The sequence below is a fragment of the Seriola lalandi genome, unplaced genomic scaffold, assembly GCF_002814215.2.
Source record: "Seriola lalandi dorsalis isolate HSWRI2012SDOR001 ecotype SW California unplaced genomic scaffold, Sedor1 jcf7180002054959, whole genome shotgun sequence".
In the NCBI taxonomy this organism is placed as follows: Eukaryota; Metazoa; Chordata; class Actinopteri; order Carangiformes; family Carangidae; genus Seriola; species Seriola lalandi.
The window spans coordinates 1,100,500-1,125,981 of NW_019525510.1; the positions used below are offsets into that span (position 1 = coordinate 1,100,500).

General features: G+C 37.5%; 3 protein-coding genes across 3 annotated transcripts; all 3 read left to right on the forward strand.

Annotated features, from left to right (window-relative positions):
* The first annotated feature begins 556 nt into the window (after positions 1 to 556).
* On the forward strand, positions 557 to 8,315 carry LOC111645940 (globoside alpha-1,3-N-acetylgalactosaminyltransferase 1-like). The gene is made up of 11 exons (XM_023395288.2): positions 557 to 863; positions 1,854 to 1,895; positions 2,235 to 2,336; positions 2,889 to 2,921; positions 4,002 to 4,136; positions 4,354 to 4,462; positions 5,957 to 6,070; positions 6,362 to 6,478; positions 6,649 to 6,782; positions 7,019 to 7,096; positions 7,268 to 8,315. The coding sequence occupies exons 1-11, from the start codon at positions 799 to 801 to the stop codon at positions 7,413 to 7,415; spliced, it is 1,077 nt and encodes a 358-aa protein (XP_023251056.1). The 5' UTR covers positions 557 to 798; the 3' UTR covers positions 7,416 to 8,315.
* A 939-nt stretch (positions 8,316 to 9,254) lies between these two features.
* Positions 9,255 to 13,407, forward strand: mpc1 (mitochondrial pyruvate carrier 1). The gene is made up of 4 exons (XM_087170777.1): positions 9,255 to 9,457; positions 11,037 to 11,133; positions 11,660 to 11,792; positions 12,435 to 13,407. Exons 1-4 carry the CDS (start codon positions 9,383 to 9,385, stop codon positions 12,457 to 12,459), a joined length of 330 nt encoding a protein of 109 aa, XP_087026903.1. The 5' UTR covers positions 9,255 to 9,382; the 3' UTR covers positions 12,460 to 13,407.
* A 994-nt stretch (positions 13,408 to 14,401) lies between these two features.
* On the forward strand, positions 14,402 to 20,927 carry kifbp (kinesin family binding protein). Its single transcript, XM_023395283.2, has 13 exons — positions 14,402 to 14,876; positions 15,273 to 15,371; positions 15,726 to 15,805; positions 15,978 to 16,036; positions 16,289 to 16,413; positions 16,769 to 16,862; positions 17,130 to 17,242; positions 17,615 to 17,764; positions 18,139 to 18,213; positions 18,438 to 18,600; positions 18,790 to 18,964; positions 19,044 to 19,229; positions 19,522 to 20,927. Exons 1-13 carry the CDS (start codon positions 14,421 to 14,423, stop codon positions 19,682 to 19,684), a joined length of 1,938 nt encoding a protein of 645 aa, XP_023251051.1. The 5' UTR covers positions 14,402 to 14,420; the 3' UTR covers positions 19,685 to 20,927.
* The last annotated feature ends 4,555 nt before the right edge of the window (positions 20,928 to 25,482 follow it).

Genomic DNA, 25,482 nt, shown 5'->3' on the forward strand with positions numbered 1-25,482 from the left:
AGACCCCTTGTATGCTTTTCCTCTGGAAGCCAGTGATCTCATCCCACTCCAGACATACCTAGTCAAAATCATAATTTAAATCTTCTGTGAACACGCAGAGCAGTACAAAGTTACAAAGAGAATATTGCGTTAGTGAAGATATTTTACAATAGCCGACAACTTAATCTGTTTGCACACTTTTACTGTTCACATGGCCTGTATAACTTCTGCTTTTTGTTTTTGACATACAGTATGTGACTAAAAGTGAGAGCACGAGATGTGATTACCTGTTAAAAATAAAATGCAGACACGCAGGTCTTCCTTGGCCTTACACTGCGTTCAACTGAATATTATTCATATCAGTTTCCTTGAGATTAAAAAAAAGTGGTTGCTCTGACATACTTCAGCGTCTCTTTGAGGTTTTCTTGTCTTTGTTTTTACTGCACACATTACTCTCAATGGCTTTGTCCTTCAGTTAATTTTCTTACCATTTCATGCCTCCTCCTGGTCGTGATGTCAGTCCAACACGGCAGTCCCTCCCACTCCTCCTCCCTCTTAGACACTCCTTGAGTTTACTTCATGCTTAGTAGAAGTGCAACCTGTGCAGTAGGCTATGTATGTAAATACTTAATGACCTGCGTGTCTTAGATTATATTGAAACTGAGCGAACAGCCAGTGCTGTAGTGCTTAGTTTAGTCTAAGTAAGTTAGTCTGTAGTTTTTTTTTATAAAAAAAAAAAAAAAAAGAAAGTTCAGTAGGATTCCAGTTACAGATACAGTCTGGTCAGACAATAGCCCATAAATTATTCAGAGAATTAACATGTTGCGCTACATTTCAAGGACCCATATTTTGGTCAGTTTTGTCTTTCTTCTCATCCTTTTGGGGTAAGTCATAAGTAATAAGAATTGTACTTTTTTTTTTTTTTTTTTTACCACAGTGCAAAGTATAGTAATGCTAAGTGTGTTTCTAAAATTATCTTATAGATTCTACATGATTAAGGCTTTTGATTAAAGAAATTATATCAAATGACTAACGATAATATATATGATCTGAGTATAATAATGTAACTGTAAGGTAATTGATATATATAAATAGGTTAAATATTGTGCTACATTATTAGGACTATATTTTGGTCTTCTTTGCTGTTCTTCTCCTTCTCCTTCTCCTAACACAGCTGCATTTGCACTTTAGACCTGCAAGGTTTTTTACAAAGGGAATAAAAGCTGAAACTTAAACAGTAGCTAGATATTGAAGTAGTCCAAAATATTTGTTTTTAAAATTTTTTAGTAAGATTTTTGTGTAATTGAGACTTTTAAAAATTCCCTTCAAATTACCATAACAAGCTACGGTCAAAGTCCAATTTGTATAAAGTACCAATCATGTGAAGTGGTAAATGATTCTAGTAAGAGTCAAGGGAGAAACTCAAAGTACTTCTCCATTATCTTGGACTGTGCCCCTGACACTAGTCACCAGGAGCAAATATGCATGACTTTACAGGGGAAGCCAGACATCAAGGCTCATTTCTTTGGCTTTGTGAATGTTGAGGTTACAACAGGCTTGAATGTGTCTTATGATAATGGGGCCAACATAATAGTCAAACACTAAGGAGTAGAAGCCACTGCTCAAAAAAAAAGCAAAAAAAAAAAAAGCAAAAAAAAAAGGCATTTACAGAACACAAATTATTCTATGTATGTATATATAAGCTATGTATTTTATGTGTATATGTATATATAAAAAAAATCAAATCTATAAGATTACATTTTATTCCTTTACTGTACATTCTTACTCTTACTGCAAATTCATTCAAATCTATAAAATTATATTTTTATTCCTTTACTCTACACTCTGGTTAACTCATCCCTGTGTCTTTACAGAACTATCTATATCTATTCTGGATATCCTGTTTCGTCCTTCAGGTAAGGTTTCTTTAAGACAAAAAAAGATGTATCAATTCACATGTATGTAACAATGAAAACCCACTGAGCTGGTTACTCAAGAAAGAGTATCAACTGAATGTGTAGGAAACAAACACCCACCAGTCACAGTGGACATCTGCCGGCTGGATTAAATGTAAACCTTTCAAAGTGAAATTGCACATTGTGAAGTGAATCCTGTCACCACCCAACCATTACAGGAAGTTTCATTCTGTAGCATTTTTGTGAATTCTTACACCTTAAATTGTTTTATTATCCATGTCATTAATTCCATCCTGTCATATGATTAATGATTTTTTTTGCATGTGTTTCCCTTTTAAGCATTTGCCAGCCTTGTGATAATAGCCCTGAGCCTGAGGTGAAGGATGCAAAGACAAAAGATTGCAGCAGATGGAGGATTGGAGACCTAAATATGAAAACTGGGTGGGAATCCACTTTTCTTTAGACAGAGAGAAACAGGTGGTTCAAATACAGCTGCCAGTTTACACTTGGTGTGACTCAGGTTCATGTTCTCGCCCTGCTATAAAACCTTTACAACATTTTTACCACAATAGATAGTAAATTGTGCAAGAATCTGTATAAGGTCATAAACGTATATAAATAATAAAGGGGATGGAGCAAAGGTTTTCCAGCTTTCCTTTTAATGCTGTTGCAATAAGCACACTTACTCCACCTTTGGTTAATCATCATTTAAGTTTTACAGCCCTAAAACAACGGGACTTAAAGCATACATGCTGGGGGGGTAGGCCTCAGGAGTCGCTGAATAGGAACTGACAAATACATGGAAGGACCAATGGATAGTATGATTTTAAAAAACACATTACAGAAACACAGCACCTTGTCTGTCTTTTTTGTATTTATTGTTTTACTTTATGTATTTTCTGTGCAAATTTTTGTGCTATATGTGCCTCTGACCATATTATTTTCAACTTCAAAATAAAGTTAAATTTGATTTGATTTTTGTTTTTTTTCCAGATTGAAATATGCTCAGCCAAGCACACAAAAAGGGTAAGATACTGAGAACAGATATTACACTATTCTGCTGTGTAAAATTTATACATGACAAGCTGGATTTTGAGTATCTCAATTTGGCACTGTCATCACATATTTAAAGCTAAGACTTCTCTAAACTGTCTGGCCATTTTGTGTAATTATTTAGTTTCCATGTATGTCTGGGCAGTCACTTTTGCTGAAGCCCAACATTGTTCATGTAGCCTAATTGTAATACCCACACTATGGGGTGGAGAAAATGTGTATGGGATTTATCAGGATAAGTTTGCTGACGACTCCTGCCAACTGCAGCTGGATGTGATGCTGGTGAAAGCGGTGAGAGTGATTAACTTAATTCTGAGACACACAAGGAAACTCATCAGTGGCAAAACAGACAAATTGACATGGACAATGGGGAGCACAGAGACTAAATACACACAAGGAGAACAGATAAAAAGAAACAGGTGTAACACAGGAGGGTGGGGCAAACAATCACCATTGTGGCAATACAAGGCAAAGAGGTAAATCAACAATGGACACACAAGGAAAACTGACATTAATTATTGTACACATTTGGATTATTTTAATTATAAGCTTACCATAGTAATTTGTTTTGTAAATTAAGAGGTGCAATATTATTTTGGTTTATTATATAAATTAATATTCCTCATTGAGTTTATTATATAATTTTGTTATTAGTTGCAGTACTTTACTATTTCATATATAATTTGTAAGTGTAACATTCAAATTGGTAATTTACAACCCCTTTCATAAAATTCGGCATTTTCTGATGATCTGTTTCGGTATTTCCAGGTGTATTAAGACAGAAGGTTGTAAAGGGGAGAAGAAACCTGACTTCTACATTCTGTAGCAACATGAATGTTCATGTAATGACAACGTAACATTAGCTACCATTAGGTCTATATTCTGATTGATTGAGTGCCTACAATCTTTTTAGCGTGGTAATTGCACCTGCTGTGCTCTTCTTCATGTAGAGGAAGCATGCGGAGGGCAACCTTTGGCACTGACTGCATCATTAGCTACTGCCTCAGGGTTAGGGTTATGCTGATTTCATTTCAATTTCTTTGTTTTCTGCAGACGCACTGATGTGAACTCAGTGACAAATTGGAACGCTCCTCTGGTTTGGGAGGGAACCTTTGATCCAGTCGTTATCGATGACATCTATAAGAGAATGGACCCAAGAGTCGCTGTGGTGGTGTTTGCTGTTGGCAAGTAGGTACACAGGATATCTCACAGGATATTATGGGAGTGAGGTTTGACCCAACCCACACCTTGAAGATGAAATTTAAAATCTTGTAAACATGAAATTGTAAAGCTACCTCACATAAATTCTACTTACCTTCTGTATTGTATTAATCGTCTTGTGTTGTCTTTTCTTGTCTTATACTAATTGATAATGCTTCTACCTTGCTTCTCTCCATATGTACAGATACACTCGTTTCCTAAAGGGCTTCCTAGAGTCGAGTGAAAAGTATTTTCTTGTTGACTTCAGGGTCACTTACTACATCTTCACAGACAATGAAAAAGACGTTCCTAAAGTGAGTTTCCGTTTATTAATATGTATAAAAGTAGTTTGGGGCTAAACATATACTATTTAACAATAAATACTACTGTGGCCGGGCCGTGGCAAGGCCCGGATTTAACTGAAAAATTCGGGTACTACTGAACCCCTTTAATACCTCAGTAAAACAGTTAATCCACAGATACCTTACTGATACAGGTGACAAAAGATGGACTGAGACAAGGATTTCCCCCAAGATTACAAATTTATTTAAAAGATCTATATATAAAAACCAACAACAATTTATTAAAGTTAAGAAAAAAAAAAGCAATAGAAAACATAAGTGCCTCAAGTTCCAATTTGTCTCATATATAAATGAATAACAGGAACACAAAAAAAGAAAAGGAGCCGTAGGATTAGCAGCTGTTGCCGCAAACAGGGAAGGGAGAACATTTAAACTGGGATAAAGTACCTCACCACACTCCGGTGCCCTACACACTCACACAACAAATCAACAAAGGGGATGCAAATGAATAGTGAAGGAAGTGCAAAATTTAGCAAACACACTAATATGAGGGGTGACGAAGCACAGGTAAGGAACTTTACCACCAAACCCTCCACCGTCGGGCCGGCCACGCTCGCTGCCGCGCCTACAACACTGTAGAGAAACAAACAAAAGGAACATGTATTAGAACTTGAGACAGGTACAAATTCTTGGGGGAAATAACCAAACCAATACCAGGGACAACAGTGTGCAAACAATGAAACTACTAAACAGACCAAAACACAATAACTAAACCAACAAAACAAACAGAGCAAAGACAGCACACCACAGGCTCACCAGAGAGCAGAGAGAGAGAGAGAGAGCAGCACCAAAGTGAATATATAGCCTTACCCAAACATTTAAAAACCAGGAAGTGGGCATGACTAAACCCCATGGTGACCTGGAAGGGATCTCCCACCACCGGTGCACTACGAAATAACATTTTTAGTCTCTTTGTACAGAAGTGAGCACTGACTCGTTTGTTTTGCTCTTAGTTTGTTAGGACTTGGCGTTGTGTGTTTGTCGCTGGTGAACCAGTATGTAAAGTAGAGGGTCAGATAGGAACAAAAAACACACACATGTAAATGAGAAAAAGATCTTCAATACTGCCATTGCAGAAATCGCGTATGAACCATATCTTCATGTGTGGCAATACTCCATACAGAGTAACAACCTAAATAAACTTGCTGTTTATGTACTAACCTAGGTGTTTTGCATATGATGGTATTTGATACCATAAAGCTACTTTAACCTCCAAGATGATTTCATGTTTATAGAGGTCAGTTGTCCAGTTTATTGGATAAAGGTTTAGCCCAGACTCATCATTATTTTCCTCAAAATGCTTGGTTCAGCTACAAAATGCATCATTGAAACGTCTTTTCCTGAAGATTGTTTTGCATTTGCATACTGTCAATTAATGTTGTTAGAAGATGACAATTAGAATTCATTTCTTTCTTTCTTTTTTTATTTATTTATTTGACTTTACAGATTAGACTGGGTGAAGGCCGGAAGATCTCAATTGTCACTGTCCCTAGTGCTATGCGCTGGCAGGATGTAGTACTTGGTAGGATGAAATGGGCAACCATCACGATTGACAAACAGGTAAGAAATGTGCAAAATAGACCATACACAACATGAAAGCTGTTGACATTTTCATCTGGTTACAGCGGCTGATGCTTTAAAATCTTCACTGTTCAGTCTTTACTTCTACTAGGAGGTTTGTGCAGCAACAATAAAAAAAGATTCAGCACTCACTGAGGTGCATAAAAATAAAATATGGTACTCTGAAATATTGCTTACTGGTTACAGTAACTGTTTAATCACATCTTCTTTTATCTAATTGAGCCTCTCCATGAAGCATTTAGTCCTACATCTCATCTGTCATGTTTTCAGATCCGTAATGAAGCAGATTATCTTTTTATGATGGACATCGACAGTGTCTTTCACAACCACTTTGGAGCAGAGTCTCTCAGCCAGCTATCTGCTGTGCTTCACCGCGGCTACTACAAGGTTTTACTCTTTCTCCTACACTGTTTATCTTCAGTTAGTGAAGTCTTTTCTTATTTTATGTTCACAATAACACAATGCAATGTTTTTTTTCACCTATATTATTGCTGTTATTGTTGCCATAATTTTTAATCCATAATTTAGTTAATGTTTTTTCCTTTTTTTTTTCTCAGAACACAAACAGGGATAATTTTCCATATGAGCGTAGGCCCAAGTCCAAGGCATACATTCCTACTGGTGAAGGAGACTACTATTACACAGCTGCTGTCTGGGGTGGATATCTGGAGGAAATGTACAAGCTAGTCAGGTAACCAAAACCAATTGATCTCTTAAGTTATTTTTGTGGCATTTCTAATTAAAAGAGTAGCTTACATCTTGTCACAAAAGTGACCGTTATGCAAGTATCTTACAAGTTTTTGAAAGTAATGTCACTAATTTACCAAGTTTTGCTTCTTTCATTACTCTCATCCTCAAATATATGTAAAAATAAAATCTACCTCTAGCAACCTCTGTCACAGAGTTCTACCTCTTTTATTTTATCAGGTACTGTTACGAACAGTCGGAAGAGGATGCCAAGAATAAGATCGAAGCTGTATGGCAGGAAGAAAGTCACCTCAACAAGTACACGTCTTTGTTTTTCTGTTGTTTCACAGTCAGCTTTGTCAGAGCTTTTTTTATTTTTTTAATCTTATTGTTCCAACCGTTTTTAATGTAAAGTTTGACATGCTGCTACTACTCACAATCATTTTCTGTCTAGTCATTGTCTTTTATGCCTTTCTTTCTGTCATGCAGGTACCTGTTGAACAACAAACCAACCAAGGTGCTGTCTCCAGAGTACCTGTGGTCAGACTACGATCAGATACCTGCAGACATCAAAGTGGTCAGGGTCTCCCAGCTGGTTAAGAACTATGCAGAGGTGCGGCCCAATGGTGGACACTGATGTCGAGTCAATTTAATATTTATGATGTAGAACCTTCTGAAGAAAAAATAATAATAGGCTAATAATAATAATAATGGGGATAGCTAGGTTGTTCTGTATTTTGTAGCATACTCTCGAAGGTATAAATGAAGAATTAAAAAATATGGATTTTAATCTTGCTCCCTACATATTTATTGTAAAATTTATGGCCAGCATAAAGACTTTGTCACATGGCAATATAAAAGTCATTGATTCTGTTTGGCTCTGTTGGGTCAACAGTTTATCCAAGCTAAATTGAACTACAAGTGTCCATTGTAACAATGCGTATGATTAAAAAGGCGACGGCAATTTTATCACTGACTTTTTCTGTGATAAATGCCCATGGTAAAGCACACCATGATAGTACGATGTGTTGTTGAGATTAACTGTAGAAAACAGTTGAAGACACTGTATTTTGTTCTGTGGAGTTCCTCACCTCTGCTTCATCCATTATATATTCTTTCATAACTGCAGTCAGGACGCTGCTAAACAGTTTTTAGAGATTTCTCAGACTGTGTCCATCACCTGTGTTTTATTCTTTTGTAAGATATTGAGCACAGAATTTAGACTTTTAACGTAAACTTTTTTTGCCTTCATTTTCTCCCTTTTTAAGATGTAAAAGTAAATGCTCATATTGCCCCCTAGGGGTGTTGTAGTGCGCCAGCATCATCTGGATTCTCTGGGATTTACAGTGTATTACCTCTGTATTGCATTCATTCATTTCATTTCATTATTTTTTAGGCATTACATTGTGTGCATTGTATTACAATGACTGAAATGTAAACACATTCGATGCTGAATGCAATGACAAAAATGTTACTGTTTCTGTGTTTTTTTTACAAACAAATTAAAAATGAATAATAAAGTTTACTTTTACCTTAATCTGGAAAATACTCTGTATGTGAGCATGTGCATGTAACAAATTTTTGCATGCATGTAAGTATGTGTACATTTATGTTTGTGCCTTTTTACGTACAGTGTTAGGGTGACTTTTAACATGCAGTGGATGTTCGTCTATGATCCTCCAAGATCAGATATAGATTTACAAGACTTTTTTTATACCGCAAAACCAAAGAAATCTGTTTGTTTAGACAACCAAGGCTATTTTCCAACGACCTAGACATAAGCTATTTTATGAATTTTAATTCCCCATTTCATTTTGTGCTCCTGTGTTGTTATCTCCCATCACAGCACAGCATCTGCATTCAGTGGTCTTTCTATAGTTGTGAGAAGAACCCTAAATGCATTCCCTAGTGCCTTACCCTAATCTTAAACATCACAATTAAATGCTTAACCCGAACCCTAAAACCAAGTCTTTCCCCTCAAACTGTACTTTGAAGCATGCCAACATGGAACCTCAATAAAAATGTATGATCGACAAGATAGTTGAGAACATTTCAGATTTATTTTAAATTAAATTTTAATTAGAAAATGACCATTACTGGATGGATGTCATTGGCCTTAAATGACGTCCTTGGCATGTACAAAGTTTGAGCTACGTTCTTGCAGACTTTTCCGCGGCTGTTGTTGTTCTGCTTCGTTGCAAATGAAGAATGTTTATGAAAGCCGTTGTGTTGTTGCATCCCGGACCCAGTAACCTGTCACTGCTGCTGCTTCTGTTTTTTCGTCCTTCCTCTTCTTCGTCGTTCCGTTTTAAGGAACCAGCGTTAAGGTGCATATGCTGTGGTTGGTGTGTGGACCAAAGTTAATTATACAAGGTCTCCTACTGTAGAAATATTTCTAACCTCGTCTTTTTTCACACCACACTAGGCAGCATGAATGTAGGCAGCCGCCTCCGGTTGAGCTGCGTCACCACGACAGTGTCGTAAAGCGCCACTGTTATGGGTGGAAATTTGACCGGTCGTCCTCTGAACTGAGTTTCCAGTCGCCCTTCAGCAGTGAAACAGAGCTCCTCTCGGCTAAAACACACACCATCCTAGCGTTAAACCATGGCAGGGGCAATTGCACGGAAAGCTATTGACCACCTGAAGAGCAAAGAGTTCAGGGATTATTTGACGAGGTATGTGTATGTGTAAGCATCTAACAAATTTTTCTGTTAGCACGCATGCTAATGTATGCTAGCTGCTTAGCTGTTGAGTGACTAGGTTATACCGCTCGGTAACGTTGGATAATTTTTAAAAGCCAGCTCAATTTCCGCTTTAATAAAACTCTGTCACAATTTTCAATAATTTATGTTACACCGTCTGTTGCATTAGCATTATTTTTCACCGTTTCACCTTTCAAGGACGGTTGTGCTTTTTCTATGTGTCTAGCATGGAGTGAACTTGTTACTCAAGTTTATGAAGTGTTCTGTAAATGCAGAACAGTAAACTGTGGATATACTAGTTTTCATGGATTATAATTACACGACATGTGAGGTACATGGAGTCAGTCGCTCTCATCCAAAAAAAAAACATCCAAAAACAATCAGTAATCTTTGAAAATGGTTCGTTACTTATAGTAATACTTTGCCTCTAACAACAGTATTGAAGTTGTGCCGATTGTCAAATCTGGCTTGACAGACAAATACGAGCAAGGGGAGCTGCTTTTATTGCTTCTTCACGTATTGTGAAGATGCTGGTTAATGTGTACATGTGTTTTGGTGGTGTGTGTACATGCCACAGAATAGAGTGAAGGGTAAATTATTGTTCAGACCATCTTTGATTATATTTGTCACAGATTAGAGTAAAGGCCATGTCACAGTGACGCAAGAGGCCATCTTTGTTTAAGATTGAAAGTCAAACAAATGCACTGTAGCCATTGTGCATTTGTTTGACTTTCAAATGTTAAAAACATTCTTAAAAATAATATTAATGAGAATAAAGATAACCCAAATATACCTTCGTCTGTATGTGTGACAAATGTAAACAAAGATGGCCTCTTGCATCACTGTGACATGGCCTTTACTCTAATTTGTGACAAATATAAACAAAACCCTTTCGGACAAGGCATTTTTTTGGTGCCATGTATTATTATCATGGAGCAAATACAGTAACCGATAAGTGTATCAGCTTGTATTAAGTAAGTAGTTTAACATTTTCATCCAGGGACTATAATGTCACGTAATTTAGTGATGTGTAGATGGAGCAGATACTTTTAATCGCAGAATCTGGGATTGTACTAGTTCTCTCATTATTTGTGAACTGCCTGAAACAAACCTGTGACTTTTCTTGTGTGACGTAGTTCTTGTTAGTGTGACTTATCTGTATTTTTGTTCTTTTCTCTTGCATGTGGCCCCTGAAATAAACAAAACATTAAACAGCACGGTAAGTACTCATTCTTTGTGTCTGTCTATCTGTCTGTCACTATGTGTTTCTGACTGTGTTTTTCCACATTTGTGACTGCCTGTTCTATCTGCCTGCCTTTCTATTTTGACTTTACCTATATGTACTGTACAAAATAGCCACCCCTATGAGTGTATGTCTGTTTGCTTGTATCATTTTCAAATCTTCACTATTGTGCTTTTCTTCCATGTATATTCAACACCAGTTCCTTTTTATAATGGGATTCACAATAACATTTTATTATAAAGTAATAACTGTTAATAAATGTCAACTAATATAATATGTCCCTTTGTGTGTGTGTCTGTTCGTGTCTGTGCAGCATTTCTGGGGCCCTGTAGCAAACTGGGGTCTTCCTATTGCCGCCATCACAGATATGAAGAAAAGCCCTGAGATTATCAGTGGCAGAATGACCTTCGGTAAGACACACAGACACATACACAGATAAACATAAATGTACAAATGCACAGTACACACAATATGCCTGTCCTTTTCTGGTTCACATTGTTAGGGTAAGGGTTGAAATTTGTACTTTATCTCAAGGTAACTAAGAAATAAGAGATTCTATAAAGTAAACAACAGCTGCAATTTTTGTTAGTCACACTGAATATTTCCGGTGACTGTCCTATGTCTTTGTCACATTCTGAATGAGAGCGTTTTCACTTTGGCCTCAAAAAGGTCTTGAAGTAACAGAGGCCTGACAGAAGAGTTTGTACTGACCACTTATCTGTAGCTGTTTGTTGATTTAAGATTTGAAAGGTCAATATTCATATGAAAGTTTGTGCTGTTAGTTACTCTATAATCGATTTTCTTTTGTGGGTAATAAAGCTAAACTATTTATTGTTACATGTTTGAGCAGTGGTAAGAAGTGTCCAGAATTTAATGGAAGTTATAACTATTGGTTAATGAAGGTCTTTTGTCTGTATGTTTTCTCTCTCGTCTCAGCTCTGTCCTGCTATTCACTGCTCTTCATGAGGTTTGCCTACAAGGTGCAGCCACGCAACTGGCTACTTTTTGCGTGCCATTTGACCAATGAGACGGCACAGCTAATCCAGGGAAGTCGCCTCATTAAGTTCAAGTAAGTCATATTCTAGTCTGTTTTTTCTTTGTCATTGTGAACAGGGGATGTATAGTAAAACAGTTGTATTGGACGAAAGCATTCGCAAATTTTCTCAAAATTTCCAAAAATGATGGCTTTGTGTTATGGTCTACAGTCTTCAATCAGTTGCCTACAGAAAAATCCAATCCTGTTGTTTATTATGTCCCCTGACCTCTCTGCAAGTCACTGAAGTTACTGAAGTCATCAGCTATCTTATCAAGCTTCAGTTAAAGAGATGTTAGTGATGACACACAGGTGGCTTATCAGGCTACTATCTATAGCATTTACATTGTCATCCGTCTTTCTTACATGTTCTCTGTTATTTGTAATAACAAATGTCTAAATACAATGTGTCTCTCCAGTTATTTTCAACCTGATCCTTATTTTACCACAATGATATTTCATCATTGACTCAACTTAAGAGTTATGAGGAAAGCATTACCCTCAGATACACTCCAGTGGAGAATGAAACTTAGAGTGACTTGCATTCAGCAATGAACATGATGTTTAAATTTATGAAAATGAGACCCAGGATGAAAATAGCTGGAATTATCCTTTGCATTTAGGTTTTGGGATTAGAGTAGAATTGTGTGCACTCTGACTGTTTATTTATTATTTCAGCATGGAGAAGAAGAGTGGATCTTAGTGACAGAATGAAGCAGATGGAGATCGTTCACTGCAGAGTGGCACCATGTTGCTACAACAGCCACCCAAACCTGGACATCAAAACATTTTATCTAATCATTGAAACTGTGGCACCTACACCATGATATATCACCATGATTGATCCTCCACACGAAGTTTTAGTCACTTTTTACTAGAAAGACAGAAAAAAGCAGATGCTTTCCTCCAAGATTTAAGGTCAACTGATTTTTTGCAACTTTCAACATGACACACAAAAATAAAATGTACACTCAGCTAACCAGCCTGACAGTTACATGCTTTGCTCACTCAATCCATCGGCCATAAACACTTTCAAATTAGGCAAAAATAATCATTATTGGCCAGTCATCTCATTTCTGGTCATCAGCATTAACATTTTTATTACTTTCACACCTCCTTAGTGATTGAAATATTCACGATATTCCATAGAAAAGTTAGTATGTGTAAATATGTCCCCACCATGGTAGATTATCATTGTCCAAGAGTATGGACTTCCATTCATTAACCTTTACTCAAACACAGAAAACACACAGAGGTAAGCTTTTTATTTGTTCTTCCGTGGAGCAAGATATTATGCTGTATATCGAAAATGTAGTGTGTATAAGGATCTAATTTGACATAGTTTTATTACAGTGTAATAAGGAATTGTTCATTCAAATGTTTAAATCATACAAAATAAATATGTATGTTTTTTTATGTGGTGAAGCTGCCTGCACTGTAAATCTTTATAATTAAGATGGGTTATAATCCAGCATAACTGGGCAAGGCAAGCTGCTTCCGTCAGTGCTGACCAAACGTGTAGCGTGTGTTGTTGTTATGTGTCATTCACATTAATTTATTGTCATTATATAATTCACATCATTTTTCCTGATTACAGATTTGATTCTCTGGGTTTGTTTAAATAAACTGGCAATAACCAACTTGAACACAATTCAGCGAGTGGATTTTTATTTCTGAAGTTCACCTTTGCAACTTCAGATTCCATTTTTTTCTTGTTTGTCGTGAAGTCCTACTCCATGGGCATTGTTACTTAGGGATACTCAGGTATTTCACCAATGTCAAAGACTCCACTGCTCTGTATTTACACTCAAGACTGCTCTGCAACCTAATGCCTTTATTAGAGTAGCACTAAACAATAGACAAATCTTAGAAAGTTCAAATCAAACTAAATGGAAATGAAGAGGTTGCTTCGAATTTTTTATTTTTAATGTATGCACCTGAAGTTTTAAACCTTTATGTGGAAATTACTGAGAGCTTGATGAATATGTTAAACATATTTTTATATTGCCACAATTGTCTGCATACTTGACATTGAACAAATAAACAAATAGGAGCCAAGTGAAGTAAAAACCACCAGTGGTGGAAGTAGGATTCACATTATATACTTAAATAAAACTTGTAATATTGCAAGGGGAAGATACTCCATTAAGTATTTAAGTTTTACTTAACTAAGAGCACTGAGAGTATCTAAAAGTTGTCTGTTGGGTGGTTTGATTAGTAACATTACATCACATTTTATAAGGTGATCATATATGTTGTATTTAAAATACGAATCTGTAAAGGCACAACTGAGTGTACTGCAGTTGTCATAAAAATATAGCTATAGGAGTAAAAAGTACAATATTTTTGTCTGAAAGGTAGTGGAGCAGAGGTATGAAGTGGCATAAAATGAAAATACTAATCAAATGCCTCGAAATTGTAGTTAAGTACTTAAATTGTTGTGATTTGCAAAGCATCACTGTTTATTACTGGTTGCCTGGAAACACGGATTCAAGAGAAGAGCATATAAATGGACGTTGTACCGTACTTCCCAAAAACGCATAAGGAAACGATGAAACACTGACAGAGACACAGTAACTTATTAACTCCAGAAGATGGCAGTAATGAAAAAAAAAATTTAAAAAAAGACTCAGATGCAGCTGAACGGCAAAGAAGAAGACCATCATGGCGTCCCTCAGCAGCGATGAGTGGAGAACGATCTGCGACAAATTCACCAACGCCCAAAATTTAACGGAGGTAGAATCACGTAACGACCCAGAAAATGACCCGTTCCGATCCAAATACAAGGCCAGGGAGCTCCTCAGAGAGATATACTGCTCACTGAAGAGCTTTGAAGCTGGCGAGGGTGAGGAGGACAGCGGCGGAGAGAGCGGCGACCAACGGCCGACAGAGCAGCCGGTGGACGGGCAGAGGGAGGATGTGTTCGGTCAAGGCTTCAGCGGCGACTCGCCGGCCGGCCTGCGGGCCGCTAAACTCGGGGCTGTGGAGTACTATCTTGGCGTCAACCACGTCGACACGGAGGAACTGTCAGCCGGACGGGAACATCTAATGAACTGCATGAAACAGCTGGAGAGATGCAGAGTGTCGTGCGAAAATGTGTCACTGTTTATCCATGTCAGGGTAATAATAATAATGCTATTCAAATACACTTACTGATTGTTAGCTTTACGTTAGCAGCACAAGTGTTTTCTTTACAAGGAGGCCGTTGCTACAGCTGTTAAAATTAACCAAAACTTCTAGTTAGAAATATTGTTAAAAGACTGAGACGCTGCTGCTAATCAACCATCCCAGACTGACTAGTTAATATATTAAAGCATTTTTCACGACCTCTCCCTTTTTGCATACATTATATTTTAATGATGATGCATCACAAGCTCTGCAAGATCAGTGAAGCTAGCATGTTGTTAACATGTAAATAATGGAGGATTCTGCCCTTATCCAGATCATCTTAACTGTAGTGGGAGATCAGAGCATCAGATGGTTTTGATCACTTGTGTTGGCTGTTTGTGTCATCAGAACCAGTTGGGCATCCTGTGGGCAGGCCGGGATGAGACAGAGACTGCACAGGGATTCCTTGAAACAGCTGAATCCATCTACCAACGTTATATGAAGGAGGTGAAGTCAATTTCCTGTATGCCTGTTTAACTGAAGCGGCTGGTACACTGACTGACTGATTGATGACAAGGCAGTAGAGACTGTAGCATGCAAAACCCATCAATTCACACATTTATTAATCATCGTCAATTTCCCTTGCCATCAGCAGGTGTAGTGTCACATAGGCATCATTAACATGTGTGTGATGGTGTGTGAATGGATGCCATTTGCTAACTGTGTTGACACCAGCCTTCAAAGGCAAATTGACTTAAAAGCCAACAGCAGGAGGACAAGACTGCAGAGCAAACATGAAAATTACTTTGGGCAAATCCTCTTCTTCTGCAGCCATGTTTGTGGTGTTTTGTGTTATTCCAGGATGGGAGTCCTCCCACTGATATGACAGAGTACTTTACTACTGAGGAGAACCTGCTGACACATCAGGAAAGGACCAAGAGGTAACTTGTAACCTCCAAAACCAGACACACACACATGTGCACATATGCAGATTTACATATTTCATACCTATTCGTAGTTATGTTATTGTTACTTCACTTTGTCTTCTCCATATACTACCTCTTCCAATTCCCTTCTTTCTCTTCCTTCCATCTTTCCTTTTATACCTACCAGGTTCGAGTTGGCCTACACTCATACCATGTACTACCTTGCTCAAGTCTATCAAAACCTTGGTGAGTCTTATTGTGTTTGAATCAAATTTGCATAACAGTATTTACTTATTGTATACAGTAGCTTATGTAAAATGGACCTAACATTTAAACTGATGTAGAAACTGCAAATACTCTATATCCGTTTTTTAAATTTATTAACATTCACTTTGTGAAGTTGTGTGAATAAAATGTATTGGAGTGTTGTTATGTTAATATAGTGCTTTATTCTTTTTTGGATGGTAGTTATTATAACTATAGTATTTTGTCTTCCAGGTGAAACCGAGCGTGCTGCCATCTATTGTCACAGTACCCTGCAGAGACAGTTACAGTTAAATCAGTTCAATCCCATGGAATGGGCACTGAACGCTGCTACACTGTCACAGTATTACATCACTAAGGTAGGCTTAGATTGATTCATATAGATTAAAAGCAATTAATTTAAAACCTTAAACGTAGAAGGATTTTGTATGTCATCACCCAAAACGTTTTCATCTGATTTGCTTTGCATGTTACACACTTTCCACCAAAAATGAGAAGTTTCAATGTCCTTGTGGTTCTGTTTTGCAGAGACTTGACATGGAGTCAAAAAATGTGATTACATGGTTGTATTTATGATATATTTTGTAAGATGTGATTTACGTGTACATTAGCACTGTCACAGTAGTTTATTTAGAGTAGAAGTAATGAGAGGTGTGTATGTGTGTGAGATTTCTTATTTTATTTTATTTTATTTTATCTATTTATTTATTTAAGGGCCGATACATGGAAGGCAGACATTGCCTCTCAGCAGCTACCGTCATATCAGGTTTGGCAGGAGAAGTTCCTTCTGAGGCTGCAGCCCAGGAAAGTAAGTATCCACTTAAATCTCTAATGAATGTACATAGTAACATAAGCACAGTGATTTGCTTTACCTTTTGTATGTGGTTTCTCTTATCAACTACATTGAGTTAAACAGGAGATAACACAACTGTGAACAAAGTATTGGTACAGTTGTGCGACCAATCGTACCTCCTGTCCTCATTTATTACAGTCCTTCCTCCCTCTGACTCTTTCCTCCCTCAGCCCCTCTTTCCTGGCATATCTTAATGTCTTTTTCTGCTTCTGTTTGACACAGGTGAGACAGAGAGTGAGCGAAGGGAACAGCTCAGACAAAAGAGAGCAGAGATTGCGAGATGTTGGATAAAATACTGTCTCAACCTCCTGCGGGACGCTAAGAAGCTGCTAGAGGTACTGCATGGTTGTACTTGTGCCTGTGGTGTTTTTTAAAATTGTTAGGCTCATGACTTGGACTCGAGTCACATGACTCAAGTCTTATGAGCAGTGATAGCCAGCATGATTGAACCTAAAGAGCACCACCCACAAAAAAAGTCAACTTTATCAGCCAAAAGCTTTAGTTTACACCAAAAATTTAGCAACTAAGATTATGCTAAAATAAAAGAAGGATTAAGTATCAAGGATTATCACTTTAACAAACCTTGGTATGCATGTTTATTCATGTAGATTATCTGTATAGCTGCTCCTGCTGGTGTGTATCTGAGCTTAGATGTGCATATAGGGTTGTGTGTCTTAAAATGTGCTTGTACATGTGTTTGTGACCAGGACAACATTGGGGAGCTAGATACTGATCGTCAAGAAGAGTTGAAGAGAGAACGAAGACATGAGGAGGAGGAGGAAGAGAAGGGCAGGAAGAGCGCTCTGCTGTTTGGCTCTGAAGACACTTTTGACTCCATTGCTAGCCTGGAGGAGAAGGTCTGTATTCTGTCTTTTATATTACTTCTACTGCTTCTAGCAATGCTATTAAAACTATTGTTAAGAAAAATGTTATATAATTTTAAACATGTTAAATCACCACTATCTCCACGTCAAAGGCAGCAGATATGTTTCCCTTTTGATAAACCACTATAACATAAGGTATTTTAATGTCATTTTTAAGTAATAAAGTTTTTTTTTAATGAAGTAGTTTTGATGTGATAGTATCAGTCAGTAGATCACAAGCACAATCAACTGAGCAAAAAGCTGGCAATAAATGAAGATTTATTGTACCACTAGAAGGGGCCATTGTGCAGATAAAAATCAACCTGTTATAGTAGATGAGCTTAAATTTTCTGCTTTATGTTTTTTAGGTGCACTGTTTGCTCCCATTGGACTTCACCGAGGCCAGAGCTGTATTTCTAGTTGGACAGAATTATGTCACACAGGTATACACACACACACACACACACTGATTAGGTGAGGAGCCCTTCATCCTTTTTCTTCATCCACACAGATTTACATTTGAAAAAATGTGTGTTGACTTGGATGAGGGAAAAAGTGTTGAATGTAGCAGGTCAAGTTTCAGCTGTTAAATATGGTGATGAACCTGACATTGTCATTAGGTCCAGTGGTTACTATGTAATGTCCATCGATTCATTCTCTCTCGCAGGCCAAGGAATACTTTCAGATGGATGGATATGTGACGGACCACATAGAGATCTTGCAGGATCACAGTTCTCTGTTCAGGGCCTTGGCTTTCTTTGAAGAGGATCTGGAGCGACGCTGCAAAATGCACAAACGAAGAGTTGATATGCTAGAGCCGATCTGCACTGGTACTGAGCTAATTTTGTTCTTGAATTTATTTCAGTTTTCTTTCTTCCTTTGAAGAAAGTTTTGTCTCTTTGAATATTTTCATAAGACATAATGTAGTAGAAAAAGATCAAATAAAATAAGCATCCTTGTAGGGTGACACCATAATTTATTAAATCTGACTTTCTTCACTTCCCACTGTTTTTCTGTAGACTTGAACTCCCAGTACTACCTACTGATCCACAGACAGTTGATGTTTGAGTTGGCAGAGACCTACAGTGAAATGATGGACCTGAAACTGACACTGGCCAACAGACAAGCAGATACACAGTCACTAGATAACCACACCATTAAGAAATTCAACCACCTCTGCTCTGCCTCTGCCAAGTGAGTGTACATTTAGGTGTGAGGTACCTATGTGTGCAACTACATTACTCTGAGTAATTTGTAATCCTCTCCTCTCCAGGTACTTCCAGATGTTCCTAGACTCTCTATGTTCTCCAGAAGGGAAGTTTCCAGAGCACCTGGAGGAGGAGGTGCTCAGACCTGCTCTGGTGGCCCGCTTCAGAGTAGCCCGACTACACAGCCGGCTGATCAGCTCCATACCGTCTGTTCAGCTGGAGAACCTCAACAGATCTCTGGAAAACTACAAGTATGGAAATATATTTCTCTGTTTGTTGTGATACATCCAAACACTTTCAGGGTTGTATATTGAAAGACTTGCTCTTTTGCAGTACCCTGTAGGATGAGAGTAACAGGTTGGTATTAATACAGAAGCATGAGGAAAATTGAATGTAAGACAGATATAATTGGTAGACTACAGAGTTGAAATCAGTTAGATTAATAGGATAAGGGTGTGTTCTACAGTCTTAATGTTGCCAGCTGCCATGTTGGGGACATTGTAATGTGTTGACCATCACTTTCACCATCCACCTGTTGTCTAGATACGTGGTGCAGTATTGTGAGGCCCACCCTGAGGCAGCACCCGCTGTGGAGACTGAGTTGGAGCTGAGTAAGGAGATGGCTGGTCTGCTCCCTCTCAAAATTAACCGCCTGAAAGCAAGGATGGCTGCAAACAACTCAGGGATGCCACTGCTCACTGACTGACTTGTTGATTGACTAATAGCATTAAATCCAACCGGATGAGACTTTTAGTTCAACTTTCCCACCTTGTAGTCAATGACACTCCCAACAGTTAGAGAAACTGGGTGGCAGATTAACTGACTGTCTTGCTTATTGTAACTTGTATTGGTGATGGCCGCTTGTTTTTTGCAGTGAGAATGCTGTTTTCACAAGACCTTTTAACACAGTACACACTATACATATGTGCTTTTCTTTTTGTAGTAAAATGTGTGGTCAATTTACTTTAAATTCAGATAGCACAGAAAATATATTCTGTTCAAAATCACCATGGACATGTCAATGTCATTGTACTCAGATATAATTTAGAAAACGATGATAATATCTTCATGTTTTCAACAACATGTTTTTTTCTTTACATTGATGCTTTCTTCCCCAACCAGAGTGGTGTAAAAACATATATAAAATTGTGGGTTTATTGCTAAAATGTCAGATGCTTCCTTTGGAAATGATAAATGCATCGTTATGGCTGATATGTACATAAGAGTTGTTTTTTTTTTATTGTTAATCATATTGGTTTTCATTTAATGTGGCTTTATTTTCTGTAAAGCACTCTGCACATTAAAATTCTGTCTCTTCAACTACTTTAAATCTCTGATAGTAAAACAAATGTTAAAGTTTACTGTAACCAGGGTTACTATAGCCAGACAATAGAAACAGAGGAACAGATAGTATTCACTTTTTAGTGTTTTTTGCCTTTGCTTCTGAGAAACATCCACCCCAGTGGTGTGAAGTCATTAAGTGGACTTAACCACACTGATGGTGTGTTAGATGTTATAATTTGCATGATGCCTGCTTCATCCAGTTGAACCTGTGTATTTTCTTCTTGTCTCTGAGGACTCACAGTCATCCTATTTTATGTACAGTAGATACTGTATGTAATGATATTAAACCCATGAAGTAATACATACTTATGTCACAATACCAAAATGTGCTTTTGTACTTGCAGAAAGAAGCTACAGATAAAATGGGTCCTCTGTCTTTTCCCTGGTATAGCTCTATAATAGGACTACTAAGTGGATTTAAAGACTGTGGGTAACTGAGGAAAAGGCTAAAATGATCTCAGTGTGGGCTCCAGACCTGGTTTTCCAGACTATTAAACTGCTTAATAAAGAGAAATGTCTAAAACGGTGTCTATTAAAAGCAAATTATGTCTCAAACTGAGTGTGGCTATGTGTTGATGTCCTATAAAAGTTACAGTATATCTCAACGTACATCTTTTGTCGATCTTTTTCCACAGTTGTGTCCTGCATGTTTCATTGTCAATGCACCACTGTTTTGTACATTTATCATATTGTGCAGCTGAATTAAAACTACATACACACATGTTAGATGTTCAATGATAAAGATACATTTTGTGTTAATGGTAAAATAAGTCCTAAGAAAAAAGTAGGCTCTCCTTGTGAGATCTTTGATTTCTAACGGTTGGACTGGAGTTAATTGAGAGTATCTGTGAATCCCTCAGATAGAGTTGCATATTTTCATAAGGGGAAGTATTTGCGTAAGAAGTCAGATGAGTAGGCTGTTGCAGTTTCCAACTAGCCATGAGGTAATGTCACTTTGACCTGCTGTTCTACTTCCTCTCTAAGGCCTTTAGGGCATGTGGTGAAGCTGTAGACAGCAGTGTGTCAGAGCTACTGGGTAGATGCAAGGCTGGTTACATTATGGACACACAATTGATCACCATTACAGCCATTCCAATTTCACCTAAGGCTACAAAGATCATGTCATCCTGTAAAAAATATGTGTATGGACATACGGACAGACGAGAAATAAAAGGGGAAAAAAATGAGAAAAAATTATGTTTCCACACAGGGGTCACAGGTTGTTGATCTGTCCTTTCATTTGTCATCTGTATATCTGTTTATTAGTGGAACTAATAAATATCTAAGCTGTTTTGTCTAATTAAGCATTCATTACTGTGGGTTCTTCTAGACTCACATCAATTTAATAATTACCACAAACACACACACACACACACATACACACACATATATAAAAAAAACTATTTGTGGTCTCTTCATGCAAGGGGAAACTATTTCAATGAAAAGAAATCTGCAATTCCTGCCTTAATTTATGCTCCCGGTAATATTTCTGATGCTTGTTAAAACATGTATGGACATACCTGCTCAACACAGGGACTCTACAAACTAATTGGCTGTGAATGAGAACTGGGCTTAGACAGCTTATAGAATACACATACAGATTCACAGTAGTTTTAGGAATACATTCATATTCATATCTGTGTATCTAAGCCTAACAATGTAACATTTTGTATTCCGTCAAATGTTTGATTTTGATCAAATACCAGTAATAATCAAAGATGTGCTTGCTTACAGTTCCCATTGTGAAACTTATGAAGTAATATGTGAAGCAAGACAGACTTGAAATTAAGTTTTAAAAATAACTTCAAAAGATTTTAAGACTTGAATGTCTTATACCAGTGGATGAGATGTCACTGATGAACTTGTTCGTTTTCTGTTTTTTATCGTGCTTGTGTGTGACGGGCTGTTTGTTATATTTTCTTTCTGCTTATTTTTTCTGCTGTACTGGGGTCTCTATTGCAAAAGAGATCTTGACTTCAAAGAGATGAATAGATGATATAAATGCTATATTTACACTGTAATCATCCACCATTGGATTTTTTCACAATTCACATTACTAGAAAAATAAAAAATATTATTATGATATTATTATCATTTGCAGATATTTTTCTTTTCCTACGGCCTGTAATGTTTCATTCAGCTGCAAATACACCCACAAAGTATTGTCAAGCAATTACATTCTGATTCACAGTTCTGGGAACAGACAGCACATGACTACACAGGAAAGTGGAATGCAAGTTTGCAGTTTACTGATTATGACAAAATGTGGCACAGTGACATTTTGTGAGTTGAACAGTCTTATCCAGTGGCCCAAATACATCAAGTCTTACATTTACTTCGATAAAGAAAAACTGATGAAATTAGCTGATTGTGGTTATCAGTCAATGCTAAACTGTCTCTATGGAGCCCAAAAAAGTCCTTTAGCGTCACATTGCCCAAACTGGTGAAATGATCCTATTGTGTTTGCATATATGTTAACGACTGTGTGTGTGTGTCTACTGTGTTTCTGAGAGTGTGAAAATAGTGCTGTCTCTACTGCCATAAACTCTGGTTGCTCAGACAATAGACTTGAATCCCACATAATGTGACAGGCGTGGGAATGGAAACCAAACTGGCTGTAATAGCTGACTTTTTATAGATGCAGTAACATACTTGCCGCTGCAGGTAAACATGTTTATATCATACATAATATATCAGATATCAGTGATTGTGTAGACATAGTAGCCTTATCAATTGCTTGATTATTGAGTACCGTGGAGGAGACAAGAGGAGTGTCAGCTGCTATGTGCGAAACGGTGTATGTAAGTGGGTATGTGTGCCTCATAAATATGTCACTTACAGTATGTGTGTGTCTGTGTGTGTTAGTGTGTGTGGGTGCGTGTGTATGTGTATGTGTATTGAGGCGAGGTTGGGCAGGCTAGTGTGTCATTTCCTGCAGGAAAATGATAGCAACTGATGTTACCACTTCCTTCACAGCATCGTACTGATGTGTCAGCTGAAATAAATAGTCCTCTGTCTCTCTCTCTGGGTCGTCTACTTCTCCTCTTGTCTGACGTAGACAAGAAATAGGCATTAAAGACACACAGAGACATAGAAGAAGAAGAAGAGGAGTTGGAATAACACAGCAACAGTGAAAGGGAGGAATGCAGTATTCAGTCCACAGAGCAAGAACAAAACTCAACAAATATTTGACAGAGTGCTGACAGTAACATGTACACACACACACACACACACACACACACACACACACACACACACACACACACACACACACACACAGAAAATGCCACCTAAACATCATAAACCACAGTTGGTTATATGCACTTTTGTGATGTGGTTGTTTGTGTGTCTGCAGCTCTTTCTGGTTCCACACAACCATGGAAAGAAATCAAATCTAAAAGAGCATTACAGTAAGATATGAAGAATCCAGCTTTCATTCAGTGCTTCTATCCAAAAGTGTTTGTTTGGCTTGTGTATCATAAAGAAAAGCTGGGCTGTGTATCACTACCCAGGCTGTAGTGATACTACGGCCTTTGAGTGTAGTATCACCTTTGAGTGTACTATCACCATAACCTTTGATAAACGTTGCAAGGTTCACTGAGATGTTATACTGTGAGATTAAACTGGCGATTCTCACAATCACAAAACCACAGATGTTATCAGCTGAGTTCCTGTCATCACTTCTAACAGACTGAACTAATGAAACACACATCAACGATGACAAATTCAAGTTTTCATGGACTTTCATGCATCAACACAAAGACCAATGAAACCAGCAGGACTTTGTTTAACATTTTATCTAGTTTTCACATATACTCTCAAAACATTGTGAGAAAATAGAGAAAGATGACGTTGTGTTAAATGAAAATGTTACGGTCCAGTTTGGAAAAAAAAGGGGGTTTGGATATTTCATTCAATTTAAAAATGATACAGCAATTTAAATCAATGAAGGTTTGGAAGAAGCAGATAAAAATATCATAATATACTGTTTACGTATCACTGTGCAGAGACTGAGTGGATTTATTTTCTAATGATGGCACCACTGAGGGGGTAATTCAAAGAAATCCTGAGGTTCAAACGATGTTAAAGTTACCCAATTTGAAATTATAAAATGACATATAAGTCCTTCTTTTGTTTTGTTGTCTATCCATTTTTGTTGCAATCCCACAACTTATAACCCTCTGTGATATGCCACACCACTGCATGACACAGCCCACGTTTTATGCAATAAAAATATATAATATTATTTACTACCCAGAATAACGTGACCAACTAAAAAACACAGCCCAGCCTTGCAGGTGTTTTCTAGTGCTCACTGATGAATGTGCGTAGGAACGGAGTTTACTGACTCAGTATCTATGTTTTTTCTTAATCTGTTGGAAATTGACAGTAGAGTGGTAACTGCTCACCAGGGAGTGTCTGATCGAAACAGATAACTGTGATAAACTCAACAACAACATACTGTTTTCTTCTCACTCTATCCTAATATTTAACCCTAACCCTCCATTGTTAACACTTCCATAAAATGACATACACATTACATCACATGCTTGCAACATGTGTTAAAACAACACACTTTATTCATGTCCTCCTCTTCCAGCTCCTAACAGCCCAGGAGCATCCTGAGTAACTTCTGAGTCATTATCAATGTAGTTAATCTTATAAATATGCTTCAGCTGCCCGAGGCACCATACCAGGTGTCCACACTTGAAATGTCTCAACTTGTGTTTACCAGCACAGATAGAAGTACACAAACACCAGTGCTGGAAGGACGTATTTAGATCTTTTACTTAAGTTAAAATTGCAATAGCACAGTATGTGCACTTTCAAGTTTCAAAAGCAGTATGGTTCAATTTAGAGTGATATATTCATCATCTATATATTATTGGACTATCTCATTTCAGGAGCAAAGAGCATTTTAATGTCTTCAAGACATTTAACTACTTTATACAATGTTTGGGAAGTTTATTCTAACTGACCATATTTTTCACGTGTAAAATGTGTTTGCAAAGTTACACATGAATATAGCTGGTCAATAGACGCTCACAGGTGTAGAACAAAGTGCAATGTAATGGAGAAAATGCAACTTGGGGAGCCTACCTGAAATTGTGTACAGATGAAATGTTCTTTATTACATTAAACTGCCAACAAACACAAGCA

Coding starts and splice junctions, on each gene's coding strand:
- LOC111645940 (XM_023395288.2), top strand. CDS start 799: ATGTTGCGCTACATTTCAAGGACCCATATTTTGGTCAGTTTTGTCTTT. Junction 4,463..5,956: donor ATGAAAAAGACGTTCCTAAA/GTGAGTTTCCGT, acceptor TTGACTTTACAG/ATTAGACTGGGTGAAGGCCG. Junction 6,071..6,361: donor CCATCACGATTGACAAACAG/GTAAGAAATGTG, acceptor TCATGTTTTCAG/ATCCGTAATGAAGCAGATTA.
- mpc1 (XM_087170777.1), top strand. CDS start 9,383: ATGGCAGGGGCAATTGCACGGAAAGCTATTGACCACCTGAAGAGCAAA. Junction 9,458..11,036: donor GGGATTATTTGACGAGGTAT/GTGTATGTGTAA, acceptor GTGTCTGTGCAG/CATTTCTGGGGCCCTGTAGC. Junction 11,134..11,659: donor CAGTGGCAGAATGACCTTCG/GTAAGACACACA, acceptor CTCTCGTCTCAG/CTCTGTCCTGCTATTCACTG.
- kifbp (XM_023395283.2), top strand. CDS start 14,421: ATGGCGTCCCTCAGCAGCGATGAGTGGAGAACGATCTGCGACAAATTC. Junction 15,372..15,725: donor ACCAACGTTATATGAAGGAG/GTGAAGTCAATT, acceptor GTGTTATTCCAG/GATGGGAGTCCTCCCACTGA. Junction 19,230..19,521: donor AGATCTCTGGAAAACTACAA/GTATGGAAATAT, acceptor CCTGTTGTCTAG/ATACGTGGTGCAGTATTGTG.